The sequence below is a fragment of the Hydra viridissima genome, unplaced genomic scaffold, assembly GCF_058129835.1.
Source record: "Hydra viridissima isolate aposymbiotic clone 2 unplaced genomic scaffold, HvirCarnegie_v1 scaffold_3, whole genome shotgun sequence".
Taxonomy (NCBI): Eukaryota; Metazoa; Cnidaria; class Hydrozoa; order Anthoathecata; family Hydridae; genus Hydra; species Hydra viridissima.
Window position 1 is genome coordinate 2,565,001 of NW_028324302.1, and position 19,660 is coordinate 2,584,660.

Below are 19,660 nucleotides of genomic sequence, written 5' to 3' on the forward strand. Positions count from 1 at the left end.
CCAGCTTTGTTCATTTTGACATAGTGAGTTTTTTTTGTTTGTTGCATTTTGTCTTCTCCTTGAAATTTCTTGTATTCCTGTGAAAATTGCTAGTTAAATTGCCTACAAGAGTATTTTTTGTGTTTTTCATGTAGCTTTTTAAGATGACTAACATTCTGTGAGTTTTTGAAATTGCATCATTCAAATTCAATTTTTTGGATTTCTAGACATTAAATTTTGATCTGACTAAAGCCTATTTTGAATTGATCTCGACTTATACAAGCATATTTCTGTTGATATCAAGAGTTGAGGATAGAAAAGCTGTGCTAAGTCTTTTTAACCATGCTATTGAGATGCAGAAAGGTCATAGGTACTTTATCAATTAATTAATTATCAATTATAGTTTTTTTGTTTGTTTTGATGAACATTTTTTTAAAATGAGCTCTTTGTTGATTGAAATGAGACATTCCAAGTAAATTTGTGTTTAAAAGTCAGATTGCCTGCTTGTAATTCTTTGTTTATGTAATTGTGCAAAGTATTTTGTTTCTGCAAAAAAAAATATTATACTAGTCTTGCTTATATAGTTTAAATTCTAAAGATCTAATGGGCAAACACAAGCAGCATAAATGCAAACTGATCTTGGAATAAAATTTTGTATAGCGTAGAATAAAGTATTTTGGAAAAAAGTTTTCATTAAATATTTTTTTTTTTTAAGATCATGAGTGTTTAAATATTTCTTTCTTTTATTATTTAATTTAAAGTGAGCCAAACTTCCCTCGACTTGGCCAAATGATTCTTGACTATGAAAGTCCATTTCGGAAATTTGTTGATGAGTTTACACCTCATGCTCAACGTATTGGTATTGGCCTTAACACGCTCTGTTTACTTTATAAAAGAAGGAACATGTCTGGAGAACAGGTAACCTTAGAAGTTTTCTAGTATTTGACAAGTTACACTTACATCTTCATGTATCTGCATGTAGTGATATAATTGATCAAATGAATATTATGCAAGAAAGGAGTCATTTATATTAGCAGTCAAGACATACATTCTTTATTAGCCTTGTATTTTGTCAGATTTTGACATTTGTAAAAAGTAAAAATGTACTAATTAAAATTTAGATTGATCTAGTTGATCTATTGTTATTGTATTGTGTGTATATAAACTTACTTAAAATTGTAATATGTATTAGTTTGTAAAAGCTTTTTATATTATGCTTATTGTATGGTATTATAATTATAAATTTGTATAGATGCGTCAAGCACAACTCTTTAGTTTAACAACTTCACCACAACAAATGTTGAGCCCTATTAATACAGAAACAGTATGTTTTTATGTTGTTCTTTTTTATATAAAGATGCTGCTTTTTGGTCCTACAACCTCTAAGTTTTTCCTTCATTTTTAGTTTTCTTTTTTAATACTTTCTGTTTTTTAAAAGGTACCTTGTGAATATGTTTCCTTAGAAGAGTTGTCTAGGTGGATAATATGTAAGTTTTATTATTGCTGTGTTTAAGAAAGTTATTGTGAAATTAAATCACTTATTATAAGCTACAACACTATCGTTACTGTGTATCCTGTTGTAAGTTGACCTTAAAAGAATTTTCTAAAAAGTGTTTAAGGATTTTTTAAAAAAAGACTTTGGAAATTTCAAATAAAAAAATAGAACAAATACCTACTTATATAGTTTAAAAAAGCTGAAAAGCTCCTTGACAATTTTACTGTTGCAGTTGATAAATTTAAAAAGCTTTTTCCTGAAAGTAATTTAAAAAAAAGGCGTTTAGGACTATAAAGGATGTTTTAATCAGGTAACTAATTGCTGAAGCAAATTAAATTTTTTTTTTCAAGGCACATGTCAATCTTCTAGAATAAACATACTTCTGTGAAATTTACTACCAAAAATTTAATTTAGTCAGTTGTACATTGTGTCCCAGTCAAATCACTGCGCAACCCAATTTACCTGATATCTGGAAAAGCTGCTTGCAAGATGGTTTCTGCATGACTTTGTATCGTGATGAAATTATTTATATACACAAAGATATTCAGACGCTCTTTGAATCACTTAAAGGGTTAGGATTTGAATTTTAATGTCTAACACTTCAAGATGCTCATTTTGAAAATTTTCCTTAAATGTTTCTTAACTAAGGAGTTGGAAAAGTTTATGAATTTGATGCACAAAATTAAAAAATTAGTTTTCATCTTAGATATTCTAAACGTGGAAAAGAAATTCAGGATTGTTTGACTTATGCAATCCAAAACAGGTCTCTATCATTCTTACGCTCTTATCATTCTTATCAGTGTTAAAAATGTTATTATAAAATTGTGTTAGGAAAATTCTCATTTCTGTGTGGATGTAAAATTATGCCCATGGTTTAAACGATTCTTTTTTTTTTTTAAATTCATAGCCCTGCCTTTCATCGGGAGCGTCGAAGATACTTACAAATGGCATTTGATGAGATGATTTTAATATTTCGTGATCAACCTGGTTTGTTTGGTCCTAAGGTATATTCTTGTATTATGCGCTTTGAAATTCCTGAGATTCGGAGAAATGTTATGAAATCTGTTTTTCGTCACAATTGAATATTTGCTTTTGAACAACTTGTTTTGATTTTCTTTATTTTTGTAGCTCCTTGTTGTATTGACAGCTCTATCACATGCTCGAGATGAAATACAGTGGCTTGTGAGACACAAACATCATCCTACCCCTAAAGGGAAAAAGGGTGCATCTGATGATTATGATGACAGGTTTTTTTAATTTTTTAGATAATTACAACAAAAGCATTAAACAATAAAAGTAAAAATCAATTGGAAAAATAATAAGTGGTAAAATGAATTTAATAATGCAACCACATTAGTTTAAAAGTATAACAAAGATAATAAACAACAACAATAATTAAAAACAATAGTTGATCAAAATTTAGACTTTAGTAGTTTGACAAGTATTCCAATATTCATTTCAAAAGTAAATAATAAATAATCTTATGATAAATGAAATACTTTAAAGAGTGAATGCTGGAATAAAACTCTGTTATCCATTCTTTCTTAACATATTTGCATGCTTTACTCTATTTGTCTCTATCTAAGTAAATTCTTGCAATTAGATTTTTGAGTTGAAATTTTAAGAAATTCCTGTTGTCTTCACTGCTGTTTTGCACTAAACCAACTGCATCCTACAATTTCTCATTTAAAAATTTTGTATTTTCAGCTTGCTTTCAAAATTGATTTTTGGCATTATGGAACTCCGAGGTTGGTTCATATTTTTATAATTAATGAAATTTATTCTATTGTTAAAAAACCTTAAAATAATTTTTTTTGCCTTTTTTTCATTACTAGGCCTTTTTTTAAAATACTCACATGTTATTCAACGTTACTTTATACAATATTTATCTGGTTTTGATGTGGCTGTTTTGAAGATAATTGTACAGGTGTTTTTACACTTTTATGTGCATTTGTTTTTGATTGTTTTGTTAGTTTTCAGTTTTGAAGTTCAATTTCATTTTCTTCCATGTTTCCCCTCTCATTTCCCATAGTTTTTCTGTGTATAGTTAATGGATTTTTTTTTCTCTCAAGCGTATATCTGTGTGTCCTGAAGATGAATCATTGATCATGACTGATTTTGTTGAAGTTCTTTCATCAGTGGATGTAAAGCAAGGTAGAGACTTTAAAACTTTTCATTTTCCTTGTCACTTATAATTATCACGATCACCTTGATATCATCATTTTTTGTTATTTTTTGTTTGGGCAACACAGGTCTTGCTCCTGATTTTCGTGGTATGCGGCTGGATTGGATGCGTTTACAAGTAAAACTTATAAAACTAATTATTCATAAAATAATCAATAAAAAACAAAAATAAAGTTTTTATTTTCTACTTTAGGCTTATACAAGTGTACGTGGATCTGTCCCTGAGTTAAAAGATAACAGAGAACTAGCAGTGCTAATGAACACTATTTCTCTTCATACAAAGTTTGTTGATTCCCAAGATGCCATTCTTAATGAAGTATCAGATTTATCATTGCTTTGGTAAACTAACTATATATCAATCTATAATATTTCTTTTAGTTTATTTTACATTTAAAGTTAAGAAATTATTTGGTGGCTAATAAATATTTAAACTATTTTATTACATATCATCTCTTAATCAAATATCGTCTTTTGAAATTCAAATATTTTCACTTAGGTAAAAATTTGTTATTGCAATTTTAAGTTGGCAAAAAGAATTGATTTATCAATGCATTTAATGTTCCGTATTGATATAAGAATTACTTAAACCTAGATAAAAAAATTTTTTTTACATTCAATCAAACAGTTAACAGAGCAAACCAAGTTTGCAACCATATTACATATAACATGCAAAAGTGTGCATGATTTTTCAAATGAATTACATAATTTGTGATAGAAAAAAACTTTTCATCAAAAGAAAGGAATTTTTTTTCCTTCATTTTTTCTTCTTGGCTGATCATTTGATTCTTTCAAATTATTTACACATTTATTGTATAATTTAATGTAACAAAGAGAAATATGTTAAAGCAGTTTATTTTGACATTTTTATCTGCAGTCACAAAATGCCCATGAATTTCAAAGACTGTATATTAAAAGCTTAATGCTTAAAATAATACAATAAAACTTTTAGTTATTTTGAAGTTTTCATTTCTTTTACAGCTTTTATCCAAGCTTCTTCCATGACAGTTTTCAGAGTTGTCTAAATAACATGCATCTAATGAGGTAATCAAGATACCTTTACAATGTGTATTGTTTATTTATGTTTACAAAATGAATTTTTTACTTTAAAAAATAAAAAGAGTTAACAAAAGATTACTTTTTTTTTTTCAACTTTGTGAATTAAAAAGTTTTATTGTCATGTTTTATTTTTAGGTACTCCATAGCTTATCCACTTGTTTGTTCAACTTTCCTTAATAGTACACATAGTATGTGTCCTGAAGAAGTAAGTTTATAATAATCCTATATTTTTTTTTCCAAAACTGATTTTTAGAAATAACAGTTTTGAAATTCAGATATTCAATAATATTTTCAGTTTTCAAAAAAATTTATACTTATAGCGTCATCTCATTGGAGACCGGAGTCTGGTTGCAGTGAATTCATTCTTAGATGCAATTTCTTTCAAGGCAACTCACTATATTAGTCAGTTCTGTGAGGAGCATTTACGATTGTCTAGACAGGTATACATTTTAGTACTATTCTTTTCAACATGCTTTTTAAGCTTTTCTGTGAACTTTTTATCAAATTTCTTGTTCACTGGAGAGGGCATTTGGGCTCTCTTAGCACTCTCATGCTTTTTCACTTTGCAAAATGTGGTTTTAGTCACTCCAGAAATATAAATCACTTTACTTACAGGCAACCCCGCGTGAATCAAATTATAAACTTCTGTCCTTTTGGCATCTTTTTGATGCCAAAAGGACAGAAGTTTATAATTTGATTCATGCGGGTTTGGCTGTGAATAAAGAATACTTTTAACTAAAGTATTTTTTATTCACAATTTTATTCAAATCTAAGACATTCATTGAACATATAGTGTTAATTGAACATTAACCAACAAAAATAAATTTCAGAAGTTTTCTTTTTGCATCATAAAACCCTGCCAAATATTAATCTGAATTGCTGTCACACCCTGTAATGTTTTTGTTTAACTTTATTGTAACTTTAAAATTGCACCAAATACAAAAGCTGTAACAAGTTACACCAAATAATAGAAGAATCATCTTTATCATTATGTTTTTTTTTAATTCTAAGCTTGATCCTGGAAATGCAGTACATTACCTTACTATCCTTGAGGAGTCTAAATCAAAGAAAGAACGGCCTCGTCCTATCCCACCAAAACCTGGGCAGGAAAGTCGTAAGAAGACTGTAGAAAACCAAAAACCAATAGACACTAAATACCATTCTCAGGTTTGTACTTTGTTCTCAGGTTCTTTTATTTTGATGATTGCTGCAGTTTTAATTTCTTTGTTGATTTGCAAAGTTTAAAGAAAGACTGGGAAAAAGGTTTGTTAGTTATAGTCAATTGGTTAAAAATCTTATTTTGGAAAATAATTAATAGATGTATTTGCACTCATGAACTTATTCTAAAATTTATTTTTATTAGACATTTAATGGTCATGTATTATAAAGAACTATAATATAATTGTATTATAAAGAACTATAATTTCCAAAAAAATGTTTTTTTCTTTTTTTTTTTTTTTTGCAACATGGAAATAATGTTTTACGTATAAGCATACTTAAAGTTGCATGAAACTTTTTATGAAGAAAAGTTACACAAAAAAATGCTGTTGCAGTTTCTAGATTCAAACAAAGAGTTTTCAAGCTAGATAAACTAAAGTCTATGATAATTAGTGATCAATGATCACTAATGATTATTGATGACAATCGATGATTAGTGAAAATAAATAATTGTTACAAAAACTTTTCCTTTTTAAATTTTATATCCATCATTCCAAAGTAAGCTAATGGCATTTTAAGAGAAAATTTAGGTAACATCCTTTATTAACCCTTTTTAATTAACTAACTGCTCTTTTTAACAGTACTAATGTATTATCAATTAATTTGTTAATTTTTGTTTTGTAAAGAATTTAAAAGAATCATCTAAAAATCATACAGCTGTTTGAAAAAAATTATTTAAATTAGCGAAACAATTTTTAGATCGATTTGCTTTTGGCAATAACACATTGCAAAGACATTCATGTATGGGAACATATCTTCTCTCCAAAGGAATATCTTGTTTCACAATTAGAGGAATTTTTTTCAAAAACTATTTTTCGTTTGTTAAATTATAATGAAGCTACTCAGGAAATTGCACGTCCATCTGCTCTTTTGTGCGATATTCGTTCTTACATTACAACACTGCACCGCTTAGAAGAGTTTGTAAACTTAGACATGGGCAGAATATTTAATGCAACGCTGTTACAACAAACACAAAACTGCGATAATACAGGAGGGCCAACACTCACCAGCACTTACACATTTTGGTAAGAAATGTTTTTATAGTTTGAGAAGCAAGTTCTGTTTTAATGCTAATTTTAATTTTAAACATAAGACCTCCTTAAAAAGTTTGGGTAAGACTTTTTTAAATAGCTATGCAAGACTTCCTTATATTATTAGGGAAAACTCGAAGGTAGTTTTGTTCTTTTTACATTATATTAGATATCTAGTTCTTCTAACTAGTAAAGTTTGTTTTAATAAAATTGTGATTGATTTAGAATAAAGTTTGTTTTAGTAAAATTATGATTGATTATGAGTATTTTGATTCTGATTGCGATTGATTTAGAATAAAATCATGAAACAATAAGTTTATGGTTCAAAATACTTTCATTATGTCCTGAGAGACAAACTGAGAATAGGCCTCTTAATTCATAACAAAATCCTTTTTTATTTATTTTTTATTGAAAAAGATCTTGTTTGAAATCCTATTTTAGGTACAATGAAATACTTTTAAAACGTGTCTGTTTAAATGGTGGAGTTATATATTCACCTGTTCGGGAGTCTTTTGTTAGTAGAGCGAAAGCTAACTATCCACCTGTTGCTGATTATACTGATATGGCAGGCAAGTTCAACTTGTATTTTTTTTTGACAGTGTTTGAAAAAATAGATCTGTATTAATTTTTTGTTTACTGGGAATTGTTTTTGAACAAAGAAAATGTTTTTCAGAAATGCGAGCATTATCAGAGTTGTTGGGGGCATATGGAGTGCGACATTTCTCACGTAAACTAGTGCAAAAAGTTATTTTAGAAGTTGACGAATTAAAGGTTTAAAGCTCTGTTGTTTTTTTTTGGTTTTTTTTAGTTTTTTTGATTGGAAATTTTTTGAAATTCTCATTTTGTCTTTGAAAAGCAGTTTATGTTTGCAATTAAAAAACATTGAATACATTGTAACCAATTTGATTCTTTTTTGTTATTTTATTTTGTGAGCTGAAACTCTTGTTAATTTATGTGATTATGCATAAATTTGAACAGTCACAATATAAGAACTTTTACAGAAGTCTCTGACATTTTTTATCTTTTTATTCCAATAGCTTTTTTTATGTTTCTTCTCAATGAAGTCTGTTTTGTTTTAGAAACTAGTTTTGATTAACAAAGACCTTTTGGCGTCTGTTTATGAAAATCCTCTCAAATGTGATCTGTTAGAAATAAACAAAAGGATAAGAGGTTAAGCTTTTAGGAAATGGATTGAAATACTTTATTTTATTCTTCCATTCATTATGCTTTTTATATTAAGTAAAATGATTCTGTATTTGTTCTTGCAGGTATTGAAGAAGTTATATCTCGGACAACATCGATGGGCATTTTGCTTGTTTTTAGGCAGATGTTATCTGATGGTTTGAAAGATGTAAGTCAAAAGAAGAAGATGTTGATGTTCTTTTGTTTAGAGAACTTGTTTATTATGAATCAAATAACATATGTAATTTTATCTTTTTGCAGGTGCTTCCTCGGCGTGTTCCCTACTTGATGAGAGTGCTATCTGATTTTAAGTCAAATAATACACGCAACGATTCAACAGTATGGTTTATAGTTTAAATCATGGTGGTGATGAAATACCAACTTGAAATTAGCAAACTTTATTTGAAAAATAAGATTACTATAAAAATGATTGTTGTTAGAGTTTTTTTTTCCCAAAAATGTTATTTTAACCATTTTAACAATAATTTTTATTTCAACCAAAAAATGGTTAGAATTCATTGACAAAAATTATGTTTACAACTTTGTTTGAATTTCTCTTTAGTCGATTTTATGTTAATATTATTTATCATTATTAGAAGTTATTTCTTTAATTCTTAGATAACTCATGAAATGGCACAGGCTGCTGGTTTGCATTCAGAGTTTGATGCTGAACTGTATCATGCACTTAGAAATAGTAGAGGTATTTTATAACGAGTTCCATGCAAATTAAAAAAAAGTTTCCAAAATCTTTTTGAATTTGTCACTTAGTATAAAAGCTATTTAAATTTGTAGAAAAAATGGAAGAAGATGGATTTATTTGGACTTTGTTGCTGGTATTTTACATATATTTTTATATATTTATTTTCTTTCAAATTACCTTTTTGTTCAAAATAGATTTTAAATTTTTGTTTGAACCGTTTAGGTCTTCTGGGCGATTGCAGTTCCAGCTTTAGCTTTTAAAGACAATAGTGAATACAATCCTCTATATGAAGGTCTTAGAGTTGTTTCAAAAAGTTGACTAATATTCTTAGCTTTATGTTCTATAAATCTGATAATGATTTTAACTTTTTTATTTTAGCACATGAGAACAATGCTCACTGCATGGCTATTGTTTTAAACGCTCTTCCTCAAGCATTATTCACAATCACCGGAGAAGATGTTGATGAGAAGATGAAAATATTCCTAAAGGTTGATATAAATCAATTTAAACAAATTTTCTAACTTGGCATTAATTACAGAAGGGATGTTTGATCTTAAAAGATTGATAAACTGATATCTTGAAAAGTTGATGAAGAAGTTTTTCCTTTCCTATTTTTTATTTGATCTTTTAATGGGGAAAAACAAAATCCGATGCTTGTTTAAAAAAATACTGTTAAAATTTTTTTTTGCCAGATTGCTGCGTCTGGTTTACTGAGACTTGGTCTTGAACAGTCAAACAAAGATTTGGTTCCGAGGCAGCGTTCCTCTTCATTTGTATTGTTAGATTTAGTAAGAGTTTTTTTTTCTTTTATTACAACAAAGGTTTAAAGTATTCACAATAAAAAGAAAAATTGAACGCATTTTTACTAACAAAATAAAGTTCTCTATAAAGCACTCAGCTCCAATGCTCTCATGTAAAATTGAACGCATTTCTACTAACAAAATAAAGTTCTCTATAAAGCACTCAACTCCAATGCTCTCATGTAAAATTAAATATTTTTAGATTGTAAAGAAATCGCAATATCTTTCGCAGGATGAGTTTGATATGTATTTCCCTTATGACCTTGTTCGAGATGCGTATTCTCAAGTATATAAGGTGCGTAGCGTTCGGATGTGTTAATTTGGCATGTGTTATTTGGTGCGATACTTTAGTTGCATTTGAAGTCCGCAAGAGAAAAATTGATTGTCACAATTTTCAATTTTTAAATAGAAAGTTTGTCAAGAGTTTGTTCAAACGAGTTTGTCAAAAGAGTTTGTTCAAATGAATTTGTCAAAAGAGTTTGTCAAAAGAGTTTGTTCAAATGAATTTGTCAAAAGAGTTTGTTCAAACGAGTTTGTCAAAAGAGTTTGTTCAAATGAATTTGTCAAAAGAGTTTGTTCAAACGAGTTTGTCAAAAGAGTTTGTTCAAATGAATTTGTCAAAAGAGTTTGTTCAAACGAGTTTGTCAAAAGAGTTTGTTCAAACCAGTGTGTCAAAAGAGTTTGTTTAAACGAGTTTGTCAAAAGAGTTTGTTCAAACCAGTTTGTGAAATTATTATTGAAAAATTTGACAAAACTTTGGAAGAAAAAAATAAGAGAAAAAAAGAAGTTTTGAAATGTTCAATTTTAAAAATTAAATATCTTGAATCTATGAAAGTGTGATTCGCTTTTTCTCTACGGTCTTTATTCAGAACCTTTAAGGACTTCAATTGCTTAACTTTCTACAGGCAGAAAATCTGCTTTTAGTGAAGTTTTTTATGCACTTTTTCTAGAAACAACGCCTTCATATCGCGAAAAGAAATGGGGAATTATCCAATCAAGAACAAGAAGCAGTAAGCTAATGAAACTGAACCTTTTTTTAATGGCACTTATTATGCGACTTATCTATCGATAGAAACGTTTTGAACACAGTAGAATTTGTGCATTTTATGAATTAGATCTGTGGTGAATACTAAATGTAATTATGTAAGAAATTTATTAACTTTTTTTTTTTTGTATTCGAACTTTTACGGACTGTTGTTGTTTTTATCTTTTCGCTTCTTTTTTTTCTTATTTTGCTCAAAATATTTTTCTCCGTCCGAAGAAAGAAGTCCGATAAAAAAAATATTTTTCTCCGTCCGAAGAAAGAAGTCCGATAAAAAGGTGTATTTTATTGAATAACTTTTTTTTAGTGTGTTATATTCAGGATGCTGTTTGTCAGCTTTTTTTACTATCGCAAATTTAAAACATTTCGTAATAAATGTTTTTTTTTTATTTTTATTTTTTATGGGTTAGAGGGGCGTTGACTGACCGATTTATGGTCCGATTATTGGCTGATTTTAACTTGCTAGTGATTTAATATAAGTGAGAGGTAATTTAGTGGTTGTGGATTCCATGCTCAAAAGACGTTGCTGTACTAATAAGTCAAATTCATCGCCCGTCAAAATGGCACATCTGTTAAGACCAGAAAAACATAGGTAAATTTAGAAAAATCGTTAGAAAAACAAATTCAGGCTGTAAAAAGTATGAGTATTTTGTTTCTGAATTTGTTCTGAAGGAGACGAGTATCATGTTTTTCCCTCTTCAGTTGCTAATTGCACTCTGTAAGCACGTTTACTATGTGCCTTAAAACCTGTGCAATTTACAGGTTAAAACCACAAAAATGTAAAAGTAACTTCAATTAGCAAGAATGTTTAGACCAGTATTTTAGGAAAACCAAATAAGTAAAATCGAAATGCAATTGAAGCTCGCTCAAATTTTTTTTTTTTTTTTTTAACAGTTTTTGAATGAAAATATCAAAAAAATTGTATTGAAACATTTTCTTAAAAAGTCAATATTTTCAATTGATCTCCCAAGAGTTTCAAATTTCACGAAGAAAAATGAAGAAAAGTTCTTTGAACAAAAGAAAGTTCTTTGAACAAAAGAAATTGGAACGGTTAATATACTTAACCGCAAAATTAACGCGCCACTTACAAATTCCGACTTCTTTTAAAAAACATATATTTCCCCGATTTATCAAAGAAAATAATGTTTATTGTTACGCCCTCTATAGGTTTTATTCTGTTTCCCTTATTTAATTTCAAAATTATAGCAGCTTTTCATTTGTAGCATATTTTGCTGTAATTAAACCTCACTTCTAAAAAAAAAAAATGTATTGGTTTTAAATTGCTTTAACAGTAGAAAAGAAAACTGTCATTTGAGAAACACATCTGTTTGAAATGCAGCGTTGTAGACGAAATTTAAATTGTGTTGAATGTGTTGCAAACAGTCGTTAGGGATCTACAAAGGTTTGTAGAGATCAATGATCACACTAGACGACTTGGCTAAGGCAGACCACGAGCTACCAATGCCGTGGAGGACCGATTTTTAATTCTTCAAACACTGAGAGAACGGTTCACTACTGCACCAAGTTTCCAAATACAACTTGCTGAGGTTCACGGAACTACTTTTAGTCAAGATACTGTAAGAAGAAAACTTCGTTCTTTAAATTTACGACCTCGGGCAGCAGCTACTGATCCCAGATTGTCTTTAGACCACCGAAGAAACAGACTGGCTTTTGCAAGGCATATAAACTAGGAAATGCATGATTGGGGACAGGTCTTATTTACAGATGAGTCAAGGTTTTGCCTTGTAAGTTCTGATCGCGCCCAAGAGTGTACAAAAGACCAAATGAAAGATATTTCACTTGTAACATTCGAGAAACCACTTTATATGGAGGCGGCTCATTGATGGTATGGGGCGGAATATCTTTAATAGCTCGCACAGAGCTTTTTATTGTTAATGGTGGACGTCTGACTTCTCAACGTTACATAGTAGACATTTTAAAACCTTTTGCACCGTACATTGGAGATGGGTTCCTTCTTATGCATGATAATGCTAGACCACATACGGCACATATTGTTACTGAATACTTAAATAATGTTAGTATTCAAGTTTTAGAGTGGCCAATAGAGCATCTTTGGGATATAATGGGACGCTGTGTTAGAAGCCAACATCCACCACCTAACAGCCTAGACGAGCTACGACAAAGTTTTATCCGCATGTGGGAAGATATCCCTCAAGAAATGATTAGACCTCTAATTGAAAGTATACCACGGTGCTGTCAGGCTGTAACAACATCAAGAGGTTTTAACACTAGTTATTGATAAGTCAAAAATGTTTCAATTTAAGCTGTATTAGTGTGCATAGCAAAAATAATCATTTTACTTTATTTTGTTAAACGAACCATATTTTGGTTTTAATGTGCTTTCGATGGTAAATTTTAGTGTGCTTTCGATGATAAAACTCAAAAATTCATAAAAAACTAAATTTATAACTAAAAACTAAGTAAAATTAAAATCAAAAATCAAAAAAATGTAAAAAAAAATCAAAACAAAAGTTTTTTGATCATTTTTTGTTTAAAACTCCATAATTTTTCGTTTATTCCTCAGATTATTTTTCATTTAAATTAAAAGAATAAAAATAATATAATAACTACTTTGTAATGAGTATTTTTATTTTTTTTATTTTTTTGAGTAAAAAAAGATTTTTTTTTTACACAATTTCTTTTAATTTAAAGCAGAAAAATGATGCCATCGAGTAGTTTTCAGCAAATTAATGATAACAATGAGACTTAATATTCAAAAAAAATAACAAAACATATACATTAAAAAAACAGGTGTTGTGTTTAAAATAATCACCTAAGAATAGTTTTTTAAAATTCTTCTTAGGCGATTACTTTAATTCATCTGAAATTTTAATGATTAAGGAACATTTATTACAGCCTAAAAGCTTTTCTAGTTTACAAGATCCCTGATACACCTATCTCTAATACATCTTTTGTAACAAAAACATTTTTCGGACGTAGTGACTCAGAATGATTAAACAACGAACAAAAACTCAACAAAATTGTTATATGGTGAAATAATAGTTTTTTGGGTCAAAAAATTCAAAATTTTTTTTAAAAAAATTTTTTATGCATACCTTTGACGCGTATATCCCGTGCTTATGCGTGCATGGCTACATGCGTAAAAAATAATTTTAGTTAAAATTTTAGAATCTTCGAGCCATTTTGATACATTTTGTTTTAATTCGTATAACAATGGTTTTTAACCCTTTGCACTCTGTTGTCGCCGTATTTGTGACATTAAAATGCTAACATTAAATCCACTGTCGCGACTACGGCGACACGGTTGTTTTACTGACTCAGCGCTCTTAACAGTAAGGTAAGCGAAATAGTCTGTTTATGTTATATTATTTATGATATGTTTATTGTTTTTACATTATAATAAGTGCTTATTTAATTTCTTTTCGTTACAATGATAATAACATAACCCTTCGTGTAGTAAAGATGGAAGGTGAAAATTTTGACGATAGTTGTGGAAGATGATCTCGATTTTGCGTTGCTTGGGGAAGATTTAACTGGAAGACTTTAAAAGATCATTTAAGGACAGATAGTAACGATAGTGACGTAATAGTTGTTTGAAAAAAAGAAGATTTACAACTATTGAATCTGATTCAGAGGACGAAGATACACCATCTGTAAACAACGATGAATAGAGTGATATTACGGAAAGCAACATTCCCTTACAAGGAATCATCTTTTCAACAGAAAATAAAGTACAAGGGCCACAAATTTTCAGCATCTAGGAATCATTTCAATTTTTTAAGCTGTATTTCACGGAAGAGTTAGTGGACGAAATAGTGTCAGAAACAAATAGTTACGCAATAAAGAAAATGAGAAATAAAACTCTTTCCAAAGATTCTATAAGGCATACATGGCGCAACACAAACAAGGAGGAATTTTCCTAATTGTTCAGGATCATTGGTCTACTAGTGCAAATACCGAAATACCTTTTTTTTCTGTGTTCATTTAGAAAAAGATTTAACTAATCATTTTAGATGCTACATTTAAAAACAGTAAATCAGCAAAAACAGACATCAGAACATGGATTCAACGGGTCAGTATTTTTATAGAATATATGAATTCAAAATTTGCGGAATATTTTGTGCCTGGAAAAGATGTGTCGACGAATTGGTAATAAAAATCAAAGGTAAAATTAGTTTAATAACCTACAACCCGAACAAACCTACTAAATGGGGCATACGCATCTACGTTTGCCTGACTCAGAAACTGGTCATGTGTACAATATTCTCCCATATTATGGTATTACAATAATCTACTACAATAATCTTATAAAACCTCAATTGCCTGTCAGTACTAGAACTCCATTGCATCTGTATAACAATTTATTGTCGAATGTACCAGATGCACAAGGTTATCATATGTATACAGATAGATATTACACAAGCATTGTACTCGCGGAAGAATTACTACAAATGAAATGCTATCTAACAGTTACAATAAAAATCAATCGCAAGGGCACACCTAATCCAATGAAGAAACCCAAACTCGGTGAAAATAAATCAATCGCTTACAAAAAGGCTTGAACGATGATATTGTCCTGGAAAGATAAAACGGTGGTTACGCTGTTAAACACCTGCTGATAGCGCTGGATTCATTTCAAAAACAAGTTTTGTAAGAGGTAACAACAAAATGTGGAAAAGCTAAAAACTGTTGTTAAATACACGGCTTCAATGAGTGGTGTTGATCGAGCTGATCAATACGCATCATCATGCTGTTTCGCCAGAAATTCTCTTAATTAGTGGAGGAAAATGTTCTTTTGGGGAATGGAGATGTCTGCAATAAATGCATGCATACTACATAAGTGTGTAAAAAAAAGCAAGAACGAAAAACCACTGTCCCATTTGAAGTTCATCAAGATATTAGTCGATCAACTCATTGGTGAATTCTGCGAAGATCGATCAAGACCTTCAACCTCAACACATGAAATACACTGGACAAAAGATTGCACATATTGCGAAATGGCAAGAAAAGAGATTGTCTTGTGTGTTCCAATAGACAGGAAAAAGGACAAAGACGCGAAACTTCAGATTACTTTGATACATGCCCCGGTAACCCACAAATGCATATGCGTAATTGTATCGAAAGATATCACACTTAGAGAAATTTTAAGTTCTAAAATTTATGTTTTTCTTTTATAATATAAGTTAGAATATGTTTCTTTATAAAATAGCTAAGAAATGTTTTGCTTTATTACAACGACTCCATTTTTTTTCTACATCACAGGTATGTACTTATAACAAATATAGTGCTGCAGTTATTGGTATACTCTATGAGTACTTTGCTGGAGTGCAAAGGGTTTAAGGATGTTTTTTTATTTATTTATTTGTTTACATTATAATCATTTTATTACTTCATGTAATAATGGCTTTCCTTGATAGTTCTTATATTTTCTAAAAGATTTGCTTGATCCTTTTGGATCTGACCTTACAAGAAGGTAGTGGATCTAATTCATTTGTGTTTAACCTTGAAATTTTTGCCGTGTTTTTAAAATTTCTTATCTGTTTGTTTAAACTCTCCAGCTGTTTTAGCGGTGCAGTATTAGATTTATACTGTGATACTATTCACTATCATTAATAGGATATCCTCAAGATATGGCTATGAGAATTGTTATGAAATTTTTTGCTATGTTACAATCATCTTTAGTAAATTCCGAAAAAACGTTATGATTTTTAAATGCTCATCTGACATCATTGCCGTTAATGTTGTTAGATTCTTCCTGCAGTATTCATAACTCTACAAAGCGTCTCTAACATAGTTGTTTGATTTTTTGCATCTGTTTCTTCTCTGCATAGTATTGAACTCTCTTTTTTATATTGCAGATGGAGAGGCTTACAAAAGTGACAACTTGAAGGATTTTCGCTAATAATTCCAGCAATGTAGGCACAAAAGCTGAAGTGAAAAACCGTATATCAATCGTTTCAAAAATTCTACTAAGAGTGTGTTCTAACATGCTTTGAAGAGTACACTTTGTATAAATCTTAGAAAAATGTAAATCTTCGAGATAACATTTAAATTTTTCCACTAAAATAAATTTGTGTAAAGTGGGATAAATATGTATATTGTGTCTGAGAGATGAGTTTCTGATCATTTGATATTGCTTAACACTGAGGTCAGTGTTCGTTTTAATGCAAGAGCTTCCTCTACACTCATATTTGAGGGAAAGGTCTTCTCTAAAGTGTCTTTAATATTTTTCATCTCTAAAACAGACATTTTTTTTTATAACGTAAGCTTTTTTTTTTTCACTAGCAAAATTTGTATTTCTTGCAGAAACTAAAGATAGAGCTCAATGATGTTCATCCGCTGGTTTTTTAATATTCTCTTTTAGCTTACTCATCTTTACTTTAGTTAAGCTTTATTTGCTAATTTCTTCAGTTTCTATACCCGTAATTTATCCACTTCTTGCTCAGTTATATTCGGGATAAGATCTTTTCATTGTTATTGTTTTTAAGAACCGGCAATATCATAGAATCTTTAACACGTCAGAAACATTTTTTAATACTGTAATTGTTTTACTTTGCATTGTTTAACATAAAATGTTATCATCGCTTTGACAATAACAACATTAGGTTTTCCTGCAATAATACAATGTTAATGTTTAAGTAAATAATGTCTTTTTTATGTTACAGGAAATAATGAAATTATCAAGTAAAGTTATTTCAAATATGTTGTAGTAATTTTCAAAACTTGTCAATAAATAGCTTTAACAAACTTCTAGATAGTATATGATAACAAAAACATGTTTCTTAAAACTATATTTGATACTCTAAAACAACTCAACTCCCCATGCTGTTGGTGACCGCAGCAATCCTTTTTTACTCTAAAAATAGAAATATTAAATAGAAACTGAAAATATATACTAAGAACCCAGTGAGACATTATTTTGATATTTAAACTAAATATGTTTGTGTGTGCATACGTTATGTGTGTGTTTGTCTTGTGTGTGTGTGAGTGTGTGCGTGCGTGCGTGCGTGCGTGCGTGCGTGCGTGTGTGTGTGTGTGTGTGTGTGTGTGTGTGTGTGTGTGTGCGTATCTGTATATGTGTGTTTGTTTTTTGTTTTGTTAAGTTCATTAAACTTTTTTTTTCAATATATCTGAAATATATCAAAAGATTATCTTAAAAATAAATATAGACTTTAAGTCTTCGTTTTAATTAATGAAAATTTCTCATTTTTCGGATTGCTATGAAAAAAATATCAATTTTTTTTTCACTTCTTTTAACTACGAAATAAAAAAAAAGAAGTTTTATAAAAAGTTGTTTTTAGGGAATTTGTCTATAAAAAAGTTGTGAGGGGATTTATAGCCATTTTTTTATTGTTTTGAGTCATTGTGAAGCGTGACCATACAACATTATTGAAGATTTCGTTGGCATTTAGGGGTTACTTCATGAAGACATTTTGATAGTAGCTCATCACTTCTAAATTCTGGAGAATGTATGCATTTTTTGAAAGAATAATAGGTTTTGCATTGAATGATATAAGTAAATAAAAGTATTTTTTCTTTATGAACCACTTTAATGCTGTATTTTCTGCCGATTAGGTAAGTTAAGACGTTATGCTAAGACGTAATGGAGGTTAGCTTTTATTCATTATGTTCATAAATTTGCAAATTGTATTTTCTTACTCTCCCTAGAGTATCTTTATTCTTTTTATATACAATTGTTTGTATTAATTATCAATCTTCTGCTTTTTTGGATCTTCATTAAACAAATCACTTTTTCTTTCTTTCATCAGAAACGGCAGAAGTTCTGGTTGCTTTTCTTTAATCAATTTTCTTGACCCACATCTGTGGAACTCTTTTCTCTTTATGTCCATCTATCTTTATTTTCTAATATTTCTTGCTTTTGTGTTCCTATTTCTACTCATTTATTTACACGGCATTTATTACGTCTCCGTATGACGTCTTTTCTAATTGCTGTTTTTAATTTTTCTTCCGTACAGTACGTACGTGCTATCGTTGTATATATTCTTGCTGCCCCGGATTCTATTAGTGATTAATTGATATCAATCTCGTTTTCGAGTGAGACTTTTTTATCAATTGATTTTTCTAACTAAATTATCTGAAGTTATCACTCAAACTCATTTGATTTTAAATAGTGTTGGTTTATCAATTGTTGAATTTATTTAAAATTGATTAAGAAAAAAAAGCAAAAAACAATCCGCTGATCCTGTAATTTCAGAAGAGCTCGATTCAATTAATTGATTTACTGGAAAAGTTTCTGAATTACGTCAAATATTTGCTCCGAATTGAGATTTCAGCTCGGTTTGGGTTATAACGAAGCAAATGCCGTGGCTTAATATTGCCCATTATGATTGACGTTTATACTACATTCTAAACACCTGAGTACCAACTTATATAAGATCCTATACAACTACGTATTAGCTTATATTTCAAGCATTTTTATGATGACAATTGCAAAGTTCGACAATACTTTTTGAATTATTCAAATCATCAACAGGTTACAAGCAAACTCTTTGATCTCAGAACAGACGTCCCTTCTTTACTTTGTAATGCAGACAAAAAACAAGAATTAAATAGTTTAGATAAAGTATTTTAGAAATGAAATTTGTTTTTAAATGTGCAAGGCTATGACGTCATGCTTTTAGCTTTTGTACTAAAGCAAAATAGTATTGAGTAAAAATATCTGAAAAGACACAAAAGTAATCGAGTCACTAGCTGCATTATCCGAAGAATCCTTTTTTTCCCCAAGTTACACTCTATGTAAATGAATATTGAAATCTTTTTTTAATCAACAATTTGAGGGGAAGAAGCAGTTTTGAACGGGGCTTTGTACCTAACTCAGAGTATTTACTGTGTTTTTATGGTTGTACATCATTAAAAAGTTGTAATCTGCTAAAAAAAGATTGAAAACTTAAGTTATAAAGTTTGATCTAATATTTAAAATTTAATCTCTTGCATAAATAATATACAAGCTATATACATAAATATACAAGC

General features: G+C 29.5%; 1 protein-coding gene across 2 annotated transcripts in view; it reads left to right on the forward strand.

The window, feature by feature from the left end:
* Positions 1-11,952, forward strand: part of LOC145201961 (nck-associated protein 1 homolog) — a 14,061-nt gene extending 2,109 nt beyond the window's left edge. For both annotated transcript variants that reach the window (XM_090081850.1, XM_090081851.1), the window contains exons 5-35: positions 1-23; positions 207-349; positions 741-897; positions 1,232-1,303; positions 1,418-1,466; positions 1,889-2,045; positions 2,181-2,237; positions 2,382-2,478; positions 2,603-2,721; positions 3,182-3,222; positions 3,310-3,401; positions 3,547-3,628; positions 3,727-3,776; positions 3,852-3,997; positions 4,637-4,699; positions 4,850-4,919; positions 5,035-5,154; positions 5,726-5,881; positions 6,632-6,957; positions 7,405-7,532; positions 7,637-7,734; positions 8,043-8,133; positions 8,232-8,314; positions 8,407-8,484; positions 8,764-8,845; positions 8,938-8,978; positions 9,068-9,137; positions 9,224-9,333; positions 9,538-9,633; positions 9,848-9,940; positions 10,596-11,952. The exon at positions 1-23 is cut by the window's left edge and continues 34 nt beyond it. In XM_090081850.1, the coding sequence (XP_089937976.1) occupies positions 1-23; positions 207-349; positions 741-897; positions 1,232-1,303; positions 1,418-1,466; positions 1,889-2,045; positions 2,181-2,237; positions 2,382-2,478; positions 2,603-2,721; positions 3,182-3,222; positions 3,310-3,401; positions 3,547-3,628; positions 3,727-3,776; positions 3,852-3,997; positions 4,637-4,699; positions 4,850-4,919; positions 5,035-5,154; positions 5,726-5,881; positions 6,632-6,957; positions 7,405-7,532; positions 7,637-7,734; positions 8,043-8,133; positions 8,232-8,314; positions 8,407-8,484; positions 8,764-8,845; positions 8,938-8,978; positions 9,068-9,137; positions 9,224-9,333; positions 9,538-9,633; positions 9,848-9,940; positions 10,596-10,664 (3,059 nt within the window). In that variant the 3' untranslated portion in view covers positions 10,665-11,952. The remainder of the gene's footprint in view (positions 24-206; positions 350-740; positions 898-1,231; positions 1,304-1,417; positions 1,467-1,888; positions 2,046-2,180; positions 2,238-2,381; positions 2,479-2,602; positions 2,722-3,181; positions 3,223-3,309; positions 3,402-3,546; positions 3,629-3,726; positions 3,777-3,851; positions 3,998-4,636; positions 4,700-4,849; positions 4,920-5,034; positions 5,155-5,725; positions 5,882-6,631; positions 6,958-7,404; positions 7,533-7,636; positions 7,735-8,042; positions 8,134-8,231; positions 8,315-8,406; positions 8,485-8,763; positions 8,846-8,937; positions 8,979-9,067; positions 9,138-9,223; positions 9,334-9,537; positions 9,634-9,847; positions 9,941-10,595) is intronic.
* The last annotated feature ends 7,708 nt before the right edge of the window (positions 11,953-19,660 follow it).